We start from the raw sequence: 12,469 nt of genomic DNA on the forward strand, positions 1-12,469 counted from the left end.
AACAGAATTTTCCTCTTGATTTATAAGCACAAACAAGGTAAAATGATGAGCCTGTCAGGTGTAAAATTTTGAGGGATCTACTGACCAGAAACAGTCAGTTGTATTCCATAGTGCATAATGCTTCCTCCAAACACGTTGCTCCCAAAGAGAAAATGTATTCCAGTAAATGTGTTTTCCTAATTTGCTAAAAAGCAAATTAAAAGTAATTCTTTAAAGAAAATGACCTGGACAAGCTCGAGAAGTGGGCCCGTGTGAACCTCATGAGGTTCAACAAGGCCAAGTGCAAGGTCCTGCACCTGAGTCGGGGCAACCCCCAGTATCAACACAAGCTGGGGGGTGAAGGGATTGAGAGCAGCCCTGCCGAGGACGACTTGGGAGTACTGGTGGATGAAAAGCTGGACATGAGCCAACAATGTGCGCTCGCAGCCCAGAAGGCCAACCGTATCCTGGGCTGCATCAAAGCGTGGCCAGCAGGTTGAGGGAGGGGATTCTGCCCCTCTGCTCTGCTCTGGTGAGACCCCACCTGGAGTGCTGTGTCCAGCTCTGGGGTCCTCAGCACAGGAAAGACATAGACCTGTTGGAGTGGGTCCAGAGGAGGGCCAGGAAAATGATCAGGGGGATGGAACACCTTTCCTATGAAGAAAGGCTGAGAGAGTTGGGGTTGTTCAGCCTGGAGAAGAGAAGGCTCCAGGGAGACCTTATTGCAGCCTTTCAGTCCTTAAAGGGGGCTTATAAGAAAGATGGGGACAAACTTTTTAGCAGGGCCTGTTGCGACAGGGCAAGGGGGAATTGGTTTTATAGTAAAAAAGGGTAGATTTAGACTAGATATAAGGAAGAAATTTTTTACAATGAGGGTGGTGAAACAGGCTGGGACAGCTTGCCCAGAGAGGTGGTAGATGACCCATCCCTGGAAACATTCAAGGTCAGGTTGGAAGGGGCTCTGAGCAACCTGATCTAGTGGAAGATGTCTTTACTTACTGCAGGGGGGGTTGGACTAGATGACCTTTAAAGGTCCCTCCCAACCCAAACTATTCCATGATTCTATGAAAAGAAAAGGCACCCAACCGCAGTATGCAACATTTTGGATGGGATAGAAAAAAGCAGCAATGAATCAAAATAACTTGGAGTAAATGCTGGTTTTATAATTGCTTAAGTATATGCAGATGCTATGTATTCTCCATTAGAAAAATGAACCGCATTTAGCATGAGCTTCCAATGTAATTGCAAATGGGCATGATTACTAAACCAGTGAGAATCAACCTTTCTTAAAAAAGACCTCAAAGTAAAAAGAGGCAGGTAGGTAGTTTAGCTAAATACCTGCATATTTACCTAAAAGTTGTTTTACCGAACGGCATGAGCTCCAATGAATCAAATTGCCAATTGCTAGTGATATATTAGAAGAGAATAGAGAAACATTTGTGATTGCAAAATAAAGATCTCAAAAGTGTTTATTTCAGTAAAATCTTCTTAAGTGTGAGGCAGCTTTCCTGTGGGGCAGGCTTAGATGGACAGGGGATGGGAGAGGGCACAACTCTTTTTCTTTGTGAAAATAAGATTGCAACAAGTCTTTTTCTAGAAGTCTCAACAGGCTACTAGTTTCTCAAAATGTTTCTAGTAGTGGGAGTGGGGGGTGTGGGTGTGCGTGCGAAATTTGTGTGCAGGCGTGTTACTGAAAAGCATTTCCTAGTGTTCCTGCTAACTCTAGCACTGTTCACCTGAAAGTCTTTCCAAGATTTTAATGCATATAGATCCTTTGTTTCAAACTAAAGCCATCACAATTTGTTTGTTTTCAGGAGTCTTTTTCTGGTAGGACTCTATTTTCCTAGTATCCTCAATTTCAGCATTTTTTGGTCCGCTTGCCTCCTGTCTTCCCGGTATTCTCTTTTGGGGCAGTTTGAGACTGTAATACCTGGCTTACTCGTGCATGTCTGTAATGCTTTGCAGGGATTTAACTATCAAATGCTCTGAATTACTGCTGAAAACTGACCGTTTAATTTGTAGCCTTGGTTCTCAGTGTCCCTTATGAACTTCTTTTACTATCCAAAAATTTCTTTGCTCTTAAATTCGCACTTTGAATGAGCCTAATTCTCCTTCCCACCCCCTCCGACTGGCTTTTGAATTATTCTCCCCCGCCTCCGCAGGACTAAATCCGGCAAGACTTCAAAACATATTATGAAATTCTCTCTCTTTCTTTACCTACACTTGATAATAAAACCTATAATTACGTTTGATATGTGAAGAAAGAACCAGAAAGCCCAAGCTCTTGTTCAGGAAACTTTTTTTTTTTTGCTTCTGTAGCTTTGCTGGCAGGACTGTAAACCAGTGGTGAGACGACTTTGCTGCTGAATGTCTGTAGAGGGTAGGCAAGTGTGGGTTTTTTTTATCAGTCCACGGTGTTGAGCAATGGTGCTCAGCATCAGTCTTGCGTAGCGGTGAGATGGGGATTTAGCAGCAAGGCTGGCTGTTAGCACGCAGGCGTATTGGGAAAAATCCCTCTTGACTTTTCTTTCCCTGCAGAATCCGACAAGGATGAAGCAGCAGCCGAAGACGGGAGGCTGGGATTCACTGTTGTTCCCAAGCAGGTCACCTCCGCCCTGAGTTCGTTGTTGGCCAACTACGGCAGCGCGTCTGACAGCGAGCCCGAAGGTGCGTAGGAGTGTGTCCTCTGCCCTTCTCCTCTCCCCTTCTCCCCTACGTCACTGTGCTGGTGTGGACTGCAAGCAATGATAAGATCTGATCTTCTTTGGGAAGGGTAGGGGGCTTCACCTCTGCTGTGTTTGGTCCTTTGCCATCTCCTATCCAATTGTCCAGGTCCCGTTTATTTATAAATGCAGCATTTATGAGTGCAGTAGCCCAGTGGTAGCTCTTTACAGCTGCATCCCCACCTGCTGAAAGCTGCAGATTATCAGTGCCAGACAGAACCTACATAGTACTTACAATTTCTTGAGAAAACACTTTTAAGAGAAATCAGAGGTTTTGCAGAAGAAAATACAACGTGTAAGCTGTGGCTTATATTTAGCAAAGATGTTAATGTAATGCTAGTTCAGTGGCTGTACCTCCAAAACACTTGGCTATGGAAATGCCTTTGAATTTCTGGCCTGTCTACCAGTGCTGTAATTCAGAGCTGTCTTGTACCTGTTGATTTTTAGGCTTATACAAGTAAAAAGAGAAGCTTGTAAAAGGTTATGCACAGGGATGTTTTTGTGGTCTGTGTACAGATCCTTTCCAGTTTGCTTTCAGTGACAGTGCATGCTAGTACTGGTGTAAGCCATGCATAAAAACAGGCTGGGAGGAGTAGAAGGATATGCCATTATCCTGCTCCTCTTGTTTCCCCATTCCTCCCTTCTCCCAGTTTTGAGCACTGACTGGGGTTACTGGGTGAGCCGTTACTTGTTCCCAGTATGGTGATAGCTCCCAGTCTCAAGAGAAGCACCTGGACAGAACACAGCATTTGTGCAGACAGCCGGTGCACGGGGATGGGCTTGTCCACATCTAATGGCCTGTGCCGCATCTAATGCTTTTCACCCTGCCGCCCTACAGCATACTTTCAAAAGCCTCAAACAGAGTTTCCTGAAAGATCAAGTGGGGTTTTTCCCCCTTCTTTGCTTGCCTTTTCTCAGCAGCATGTCCTGGGTTGAAGGGGGGGGCATAAAATATCTTTGGTTAGTGTGTATGTCATTGAGTTTCCCAAGCCTTTTTTCCCCTAGTTGGTCTTCAGTCTCACTTCAAATCATGTTTGAATAGTGCCAGAAAAAAGCTGTTGTGCTCCCCCTGTGAACTAATTTCCATGTCCTTAGGGGCTTTTTCCATAGAAGGCTTCTGGGTGTTGCAGACTTGAACTCTGTAGTACTTGGATTTTGGGCTTCTCTTGAGTGTATGCATCAGTGTATGGTAGAGAACGGCTGCTGCTCCTTGTTTTTGCAGATAGTTGCTATGCCTTACTCGCCCTAGATGGCCTACCCAAAGTTACAGAGAGCATCTAGTAGGCAGGGAATTGAACTTGGGCATCCTCTGTCCTAACTGTATCATGATTTTCTCAGCAGCCAAATTTGCAGCAAGCTACATTGTGAAGCAGAAGCAATGTTCTTTCTAAGTGAATAACAAAGCAGAGGTTTGAAAATCTCGTTCAACTCTTACTGCTTCTATTTTTCTTTTTGTATTGCAGAATTTAAATACCTTGTTTTGCTTTCTGTGAATGTTTAGAGATTGTTCTTTGTATTTTAAAAGAAACCCCAAACCCAGCCCAAACAAAACCCTCCCTTCCTCTGAGTAAACCTTGAACATCTTCACATCAGGTTGTATGAGCAAGAATAGGACTAATGAACTGCCAGTGCATGGGGATATAAGCATGTTAAAGAGGCTTTTAAGTTTGAGATGAAAGTGTGTTCTTTTTCTTTAAGAAATCCCTGTCAAGACTGCAACAAAAGCTGAGAAAAACCAGGCTGCACTCAGAAATACGCCTCAAACTACTTATGTTCCTTGGAGTCGAAACCCGAATCAAAAACGTCCACAGTATGCAGGCACGATGTTAAGGAGCTCGAATTCAAACGCACGTTCCCCCAGAGGGCCTGATAACTGGGGCAAGAAAACATTACCTCTCCTTCCGAAGCGCCGTCCAACTCTTCTGGAAATGGTAACAGTCTTAGTGCTAAAATAATGTCTCCTGTACAAGAGTAGCACTATTTGTGAGCGGTTCTCCTCTTCCCTGTGGGAAATTAGCCTGTTAGCAAAGGTCCTGTCTTAAAATAGCGAAGTGAGCATTTCACTCTGAGAAAGTGTAGATGCTTAAGTAGACAAACAGAAATACCCTGGTATGCATTCAGGTAATGACTGACTTTGGTGAGCAAGAGACGACGACTTAATCACGTGCCTAAAATGAACTGCACAAAGGACAAAACCTTTATTCCTCCCTCTCCCCTCCCTGTGGTAGTATCTGGTAGGTTTTGTTTGTGTATGATCCCATCAGCCTTATTCTAATCTTCCTCCCTTTACTCCCGGCTTTGCTGTTCAGCTGCCTTCCTCTGATCGAGGAGCACACAATTTTTTCTTTGACTGCGTCAAAGAGGTCTTGTTGATACAGGTGTTGGTGACTTAAACTGTAGAGTGGTGTTGAGCTGCAACCTGCATATGCATGGATTTCTTCTCTGTAGGCACGTGTAGGCCAATCTGAGGAAGTGACAGCACTGGGACCTTGAAGAGCAAGTTGGTATCTCAGAAGGGTAAAAAGAGGTTTGTAGGGGTGAGTCCAAGGTGTTATGATTCTGTTCTCAGTAACAGTGCAAAATGTCCTATTTGGAAGCTTGGTGGCTTTCTTTAGTATAAACAAAACTTTAAAGTTTTTATTGCATTTAGTACTCAAAAGCAGTATCAGATAGGTAGGCTACCCTTATGATTCTGTAAATAGCCAGCATAAAGCTCCCTGGTTAAAGGAAAATTTGCTGTGTGCAGAGCACAAGAGAAAGCAGGGTGCCACTGACATAAGGGCTCTGAAACAGCACAGGATGCTTGGCAAGAGATACCTGATAAGCCACATCCCAAGCTGCAGATGTGGGAGAAATCCCTTCATAGTCCTTTTAGCACATACTACAGTTGCTGCCAAGAATTAAAACTCCTAGCGACTGAAAAGGAAGTGTTTGCCCTTTGTGTAGCTCCCTAAACATGTAGTCGTCTTTATCTCTTGCTCTTCAAAGTTGTTGGTGATCAAAGCAGTGAGGACTCTGGAAAAAAGTCATATGAAGTCCCACATGCTGAGAGAAGCTGGCAGAACATTGGAAGCCTGAATTGGAGCTTGCCCGTATAGTCCATTTTTAAAATTTCATTTTGGTGGGTTTTTTGCCTTTTAATGTTGCTCAAAACTGTTGTTAAAGGATGTTTACTGTGGCTGTGAATCACAGAGGAGTGCCTGAGATTTGCAGGTAGGCTTCCGCTGTCAGAAATGGTCAGTGTATAAAAACCTTGAGAAAGCAAAGTTGAAATTTTAGTGAGTCACTGCTGAGAATTTATCCAAAATGTAAGGAAGTGGAATTGCTAAGAAAAGGATTTTATATCAGTGAAATGATGCTTTAAAAAAAAAAAGGGGGGAGGTAGGAAATAGCTGCAGATGTCTATTGGCACTCATTCGGTAGTGAGCTTGGGCACTACTAAAACGTGTTTATTGTAGCCGTGCAAATAGTCATGTGCGTTTAGCCATTCTGTATGCTGACGAAATAAAAAGCCTGTGTAGCATCACTCCACTGATACCCATCCCTGCATTAAAAAATATAATATAAAGATACAGTCTTTTTATAGGGTGATGGTGCATCCCATCTGTGCCTTTATTTGGCCATTTGGGAATTCAGCAGTTTCTCTCAGTCCAACAAAGACAACATCACTATGCCATCCCTTCTCTGTCCTAATGTGCGTCTCTTAGTTCAGACGGGAGGTTTCTGAAGGCCCATTTTAGGTGTCAGCTGCTTGTAACACCTCTTAATAACTAGTCTAAATAGAAATATGCACATTTGAAAGTGGCTGGTTAAACCACTTCGAAGCTTATTACAACAACAACAAAAAAGCTTCTCTGCGACATTACAAGCCAAATTTAGCTAGAATGTGTAATACAGATCTCCTGCAAACGATCAGGTAGTTGCAGATTTAGCCACTTGCTTTAAACTTGTTGTTTGTTCAAAGTACTAGTTCGACTGACACTTGCAATGACAAAAGGTCCTTCTGGCTGATCTTTTTTTTTTTTTTTTAAATACCAAAATGAACTTTAGTGAGGTTAAAGGAGATGAGGGAGGTTTCTAGCACTTTGATTAACCTATTAGACTTAGGTTTGTGGATTATAGCCCAAACCAGTTATTGCTATTTAAATCCATAGTCTGGTACCTGATGAAACCTGCCCTTTCCTTATATTTGTAAGTATCTTTTACTCCTAGGGGTTTTCTAATTAAAAATGCATGGGATATTAAATTACAGATACAATATAACTTGGAGAGTGTAAAAGATGCTAATAGATTTGCTATCCTTTGTACTGGAATACTTGGCCTGGAATGCGTTCTTTGTTTCAGATGTTAATTACAGTCCATGGTATGAGAACATCATCATCTGGGTCTATAGTCAGACAGTTGGGGAGGAAATTCCTGGTATTTAGGTATATTCCGTGACGTTCTCTACCACCTAAGCAAACTGAGACTGACAGCTTAATCCAAAAGATACCATCAGATTTGTCACTTGTTCTACCTGCCTTAGTGCATTAATGGCACTAAATGAGCAGTGCTTAAATGTGCACTTTGGGCATGTGTGTATTTTTCATCTCTTTCAGTGGTACAGTCATGTGCCAGTACCATAGTGAATCACGGCCATTATGAGCCTCTGTCATTGTAAGAGTGGTGTTTGGCCACCAACCTGCGCTGCTCTAGCAGCTTGCTGCTGCCCAGAAGGGCAGCTCCCTCCCTGCCGCCTCCTCTCCGGATGCCTGGTCCCATCTCTTCTTCTCTGCTATGCTGGGCCTTTTGCTTACCCTGTTCAGTTTTTGACACCACCCACCCCCCAAAAAAACCCAACCAACCAAAAATACACCCAGAATGCCCTACTACTTGCTGCTAATTGTCAGGTTCGTTTTCTCCTGGCTGGTGAGTTGGACTGGTGCAGTAAGAGGTTTGATCAGCACGAGCTGGCGTGAGGGAGGAGGGGACAGCAAGCCCTTAGATCTCCCAGCCCAGCAAGCTGGGCGGTAGCGCTGTCAAACATGCCCTGCCAAAGCCCCAGTCAGTTGGTGGGAAAGCACCCAATGTGGGAACATGTGGCTTTCCTGTGCTGTCTCTGGTAAGGTGGTCTCCTGCTCTGCGTGTCCAGGACTCCTGTGAGAGAGCCGACTATTTAAATTCAGAGATGCTCAAAATTACTGAGTAGAGCTGTACATCTTGCTAGGCTTGTATCAGCTACAGAGCAATAGTCGGAAATGTGCATCATCTTCTCTTCTTTCTTTCCAGTTACTGGCCCAGGACATCCGACACGAAAGGAATGTGATTTTGCAGTGTGTTCGATACCTCATCCAAAATAACGTGTTTGGACTTCATTTTAAAACAGAACCACAAGCTCAAACAGAGACTGAACAGTCCTCTACAATTACAGCAGAGTCTTTGACGGACAAACTCGATGAATCTAATTGTTCTTGTAGCTCTGACCTTCAGTTAGCAGGAGGAGAAGAAGTTGCATTATTAATAGCCCAGGGTGAGAAAGCACCTGTGGACCAGACTTCACAGATGGCTCGCTTGGCAGATGAGGACACATGGGAAACCCCATCAATTCAGTGTGAAGAAGCACTGTAGAAGATACCTGTTCTGGACAATAAAACAAAGGCTCACCTTTTCTACCTGACTGAAGCTTTTTGAAAGACATCAGTATAACAAAATAATCATTAAAGTACATACTGAAAGCTGTTAAAACCACTTTTCTGATCTGTTCTGCCCGAGATGGCCATTTCCTTGTGAAAACAGCATCCGCGTTGAGTCATTGCATTTCCCCATGGCAGAATGGCAGCAGTGGCACAGAGTATGACCTTCCCTAGAGTAGGTGTGGATCCCCCCTTTCAAGCTTCAGAGCTCTGAATGTTTTACCTCGTTATGCAATGTGTGTCAGTCCATCACCAGAGCCAAGTAGTGTTGTGGTAGGATGGATCTTCCTCATGTGAAATCATGGTCTGGCGTGTCTGGGAGTATCTGAGTGTTCAGAAGTATTTCAGTGTATGAAATGCATATTTCAGTGCATATTTTTTCCCCAGCTTTATTTGGTATAATATATCCAATATAAATGTAATATATCCAGTATAAAATGAAGAAATGAAATGGAAGATATAACTGACCTTGGCTCTAAAAGTACAGCTTGCACCAGGAGTCTCCTCCTCTCTGAACTAATTTGTTAATTGAGCAGAGAAATGGAAATAAGGGTGCAGACTGATGCAAGAAGCCTTTTTTAAAAAATAAATAAATAAAGATACAAGAACTGCTTGCATCAGTGCTAGGTTGCTGGTTGACCTCAGGTACCCAATATTAAGCCTTAGACCTTAACTGCTGTTACAGTCATTGCCTGACAAATCTAACTCTTGAAGCAAACTCTTAGTATTAAGAATATTATCAAAGTTTAGAAAGCTTACCAAGAGTTACTAGTTTGACCCTTTTTAATATGCATTGGGAATTTATTAGTTGGCCTTCTGGAAGAATGTCTTCCTTGGTACATTGTTACGATGCTCTTACAGCATGCAGTGATTTTTTTTCAGATTTGTGTGTACATCCATAGTGGTGTGAGCACTAAAAAAGCATCAGCCAAGGTTTAGAAACAAGTTGTCTTTGATTACATCGTGCATTTGTTTGTCAGAATCCTTCTTGGCAAGGACAGGTGTTAGTTTGTCACATTGATACTGAAAACATGCCATGAAAATAATCTATTATCAAAACTTCCACTTCAGAATATTTCTCTGCTCTTTGTTTTTTTGTCATGGCTAAATGTTGGAGTTAAATCTCAGGGACTGATTTTATTTTTTTGTTCTTTGGTAGAAGTCTAGCCTTCCATTCCACTGTCTAAAATACAGAGACTCACATGGGGTTTTTTTGTTGTCTAATAACTGTATTTTCTTTCCTCTAGTTCCTTAACTTGTGCCATACATCTCACTTGTGGTGCATAGAAAACAAGAAATAGTTGAAAATTCTGTCCCACTGCTCTGCTATTTATAGCTACGACTGCATATTGTGTTTGTAATGCACCGTCTAAATTTATGGAATTATATAAATATCAACACCCTTGTAAAAGTTGTGTGTCTCAAGAATATATGTGCTGAATAGAAGCAGTGATCATAAACATTTATATTTCCAAGGCAGATGATTCATTCTTCCCGTGATGGTCCCACGAGCCATCTCAATCTCACTGACTTGCTTATGGCTCTTACAGTTTTACTGCGATGAAAATACCAGCAAAGGACTCTAAGCCATGGAGATCTGGCACTCGGGCAGAACCTGATTTTGGAGTGGAGTGGTACCAGTGCTGCGGAAAGCATGGGTAACAGCTGCAGGAAAAGAAATGAATGTCTTAGGATTGCTACTAAATTGCACTTTAACCAACCCTTAACATGCTTCTGCCCCTATTGAGTTGATGGCAGAGCTTTCTTTGACTGTACACTCTGACCTTGTGTTTAAAAAAAAAAAACAAACAAAACCCTTTAAATTCTTTATACTGTTGTCATTATGGACTTAAGAATATTAAACTTTCACACAAAACCAAAAGCTTTGTCAGAAGAAAATCTTTATAAAGTCTATTTCATGTAGATAGGAAGAGGTGGGTTTCTTTTAGGGGCATCTGTACAAGGGTCCCAAGGCCAGCATGGCATAAACAGGAGTTTTAACCTAGGACTTGTTGCATACATGCAGCATTGCTATTGTTGTTCTCGTAGCGAACCCTTTCTTCCAACTCATACAGCAGACGTGTGGAGACATACACTGCAGTGATGTTAAACCCCGAATTGCAGTCTTGGTCAGTGAGTGGAAGGTCTCTGTCCCTTCCTCTCCCCCACTTTTTTTTTCCTGTTCTTCTAGGCCCTGTTCAGACTTCACGTATCCTTTCCTGCTATTCAAGAATGTTCTTTTTTAGTACTTTGGCTGCAGCCTTTGGATAGGAAAGCTGCTATGATGACCTTTTCTGATAGTGTCAAATGCCAATAGGCTTCCTGTTCTGGGTTAAGAGGGGTGGGGTTTGTTTACTCCTTTCTAATAAGATGCCTCTCTGTGTCTGTGTAGGAAGAACCTGTTGCTTCTGTCATGCTGCAGGAACCAGTGTCTTGATTAAGCTTTGTGTAGCGTTCAACTTTCCCATTGTTTTGGTGTGGGGTGGTGGGTTTGTGTTGATTTCTTTTTTCTTTTTTTTTTTTTTTTGCAGTGGTGTTAGGGGAAAAAAAAATCCTACTTCTCAGGCTTTGTGACTCACTTTAGATAAAAATATTCCGGTGGCAACCTTCACACTTCTGAAATTTTATTTTTATCTTTCTTCTTTTATAACTTAGCTACTGAAAATGTAATTGTGGGTGTCTAGTTTAAATTCAGTACCCTTGGGCTTTGGTGGTTTTTTGTTTGCTTTAAATCCATCTCACCTACTGAGCTAGAACAGTTGAGACAGAAGAAGGAAACCAGACTCGACTCCGTTGTGGTGGTGCAGCTTGGGCAATCTTGGCTTTGCTGTGAACAGTCACTTATGCTACAGCACAGCTGCTCCTGAAGACGAGGGTAAGGGAAACAAGTGGTGTGTGTTTCTAATGGGTATGACTACTTGGTCAGTGAGGGCTTTTGCAACTGATTTTATGTGTTGATGTTGCAATCCTTGCATTGAGAGCACAGGAGGTGGGGTGGTTCGATTAGCCCTGCTCCCAAGGGAGGTGCTGTCTCTGCCGTCAGGGCTCTGATCCTCCGTGTCAGCTCCTTATAACTGGGTGTCCCTCTGCTTCCCCTTGTTCCTGTAACTGCTAGTGCAAGTCATGCGGTGCAGTTGTTATTCAGGAATAACAGTCATACAGTCCTAGCAGATCTTAGATGTTTAAAAGTGTTGAGGAACAAACACAAACTCTTTGGGCAGGTTGTTCTGTCAAAGGCAGAACTCTGGGCTGGAATATTGCATTCCCCAAGCTACCTAGACATGACAACCTGGCATACTATGGACTGATGTCATCATGAGGCCACTCCTGAATATCTTTAAAAGCACAAGACAATTGGAGAAAGTTCCTGAGGACTGGAAGGAAAGCAAATATCATTTCAGGAAGATGTGGTGTCCTACAGGCTCGTCAGCTTCACCTTGATCCCGGGGAAGGTGGTGGAGCAGATAAGCCTGGAAACCATTTCCAGACATACTAAGGACAAGAAGGTGTTTAGCTTTAATCAGCATGGATTTATGAAGGAGAAATGCTTGATCAACTGGATGATCTTCTACAATGAGATTACTTGCTTGGTGGCTGAGGGGGAGGGCAGTGGATGCTGCTTATTGTAGATTTAAGAAGATCTTCGACAATGTCTCCTCATTGGCTAGACAAGTGGATGGTGAGGTGGATTGAACACTAGCTGAGGTGCCAGGCTCAAAGGGTTGTGATCGGTCACTAGTAGATTGAGGGAGGTGGTCCTTTCTCTCTGTTCAGCACTGGTGAGATGCATCTGGAGTGCTGGGTCCAGTGCTGGGCTCCTCAGTATAGGAGAGACATGGACATATTGGAGCAGGTCCAGTGCAGGGCCACAAAGATGGTGAAGGGACTGGAGTATCTTTGATATGGGGAGAGGCTGAGAGAGCCTGGAAACAAAAAGGCTCAGGGGGATCTTATCCATGTGGGTAGATACCTGATGGGGGAAGTAAAGAAGACTGAGCCAGGCTTTTCTCAGTGGTGCCCAGGGACAGGTCTCAAGACAAGGGACACTAACAAAAATAGGAAATTTCCCCAGAGAGTTGTGGTGAACGGAGTTAA

The 12,469-nt window shown here is 43.1% G+C and overlaps 1 protein-coding gene across 1 annotated transcript in view; it reads left to right on the forward strand.

Moving 5' to 3' along the window:
- NUFIP1 (nuclear fragile X mental retardation protein interacting protein 1) overlaps positions 1–8,309 on the forward strand; it is a gene marked incomplete at its 5' end in the record, with an annotated part of 23,400 nt that extends 15,091 nt beyond the window's left edge. Inside the window, 3 exons of the mRNA XM_009586735.1 lie at positions 2,518–2,646; positions 4,401–4,633; positions 7,971–8,309. Coding sequence (XP_009585030.1) covers positions 2,518–2,646; positions 4,401–4,633; positions 7,971–8,309 — 701 coding nt within the window. The remainder of the gene's footprint in view (positions 1–2,517; positions 2,647–4,400; positions 4,634–7,970) is intronic.
- Positions 8,310–12,469: the final 4,160 nt, after the last annotated feature.

The sequence above is a fragment of the Fulmarus glacialis genome, unplaced genomic scaffold (assembly GCF_000690835.1).
Source record: "Fulmarus glacialis isolate BGI_N327 unplaced genomic scaffold, ASM69083v1 scaffold31091, whole genome shotgun sequence".
NCBI classification, from domain to species: Eukaryota; Metazoa; Chordata; class Aves; order Procellariiformes; family Procellariidae; genus Fulmarus; species Fulmarus glacialis.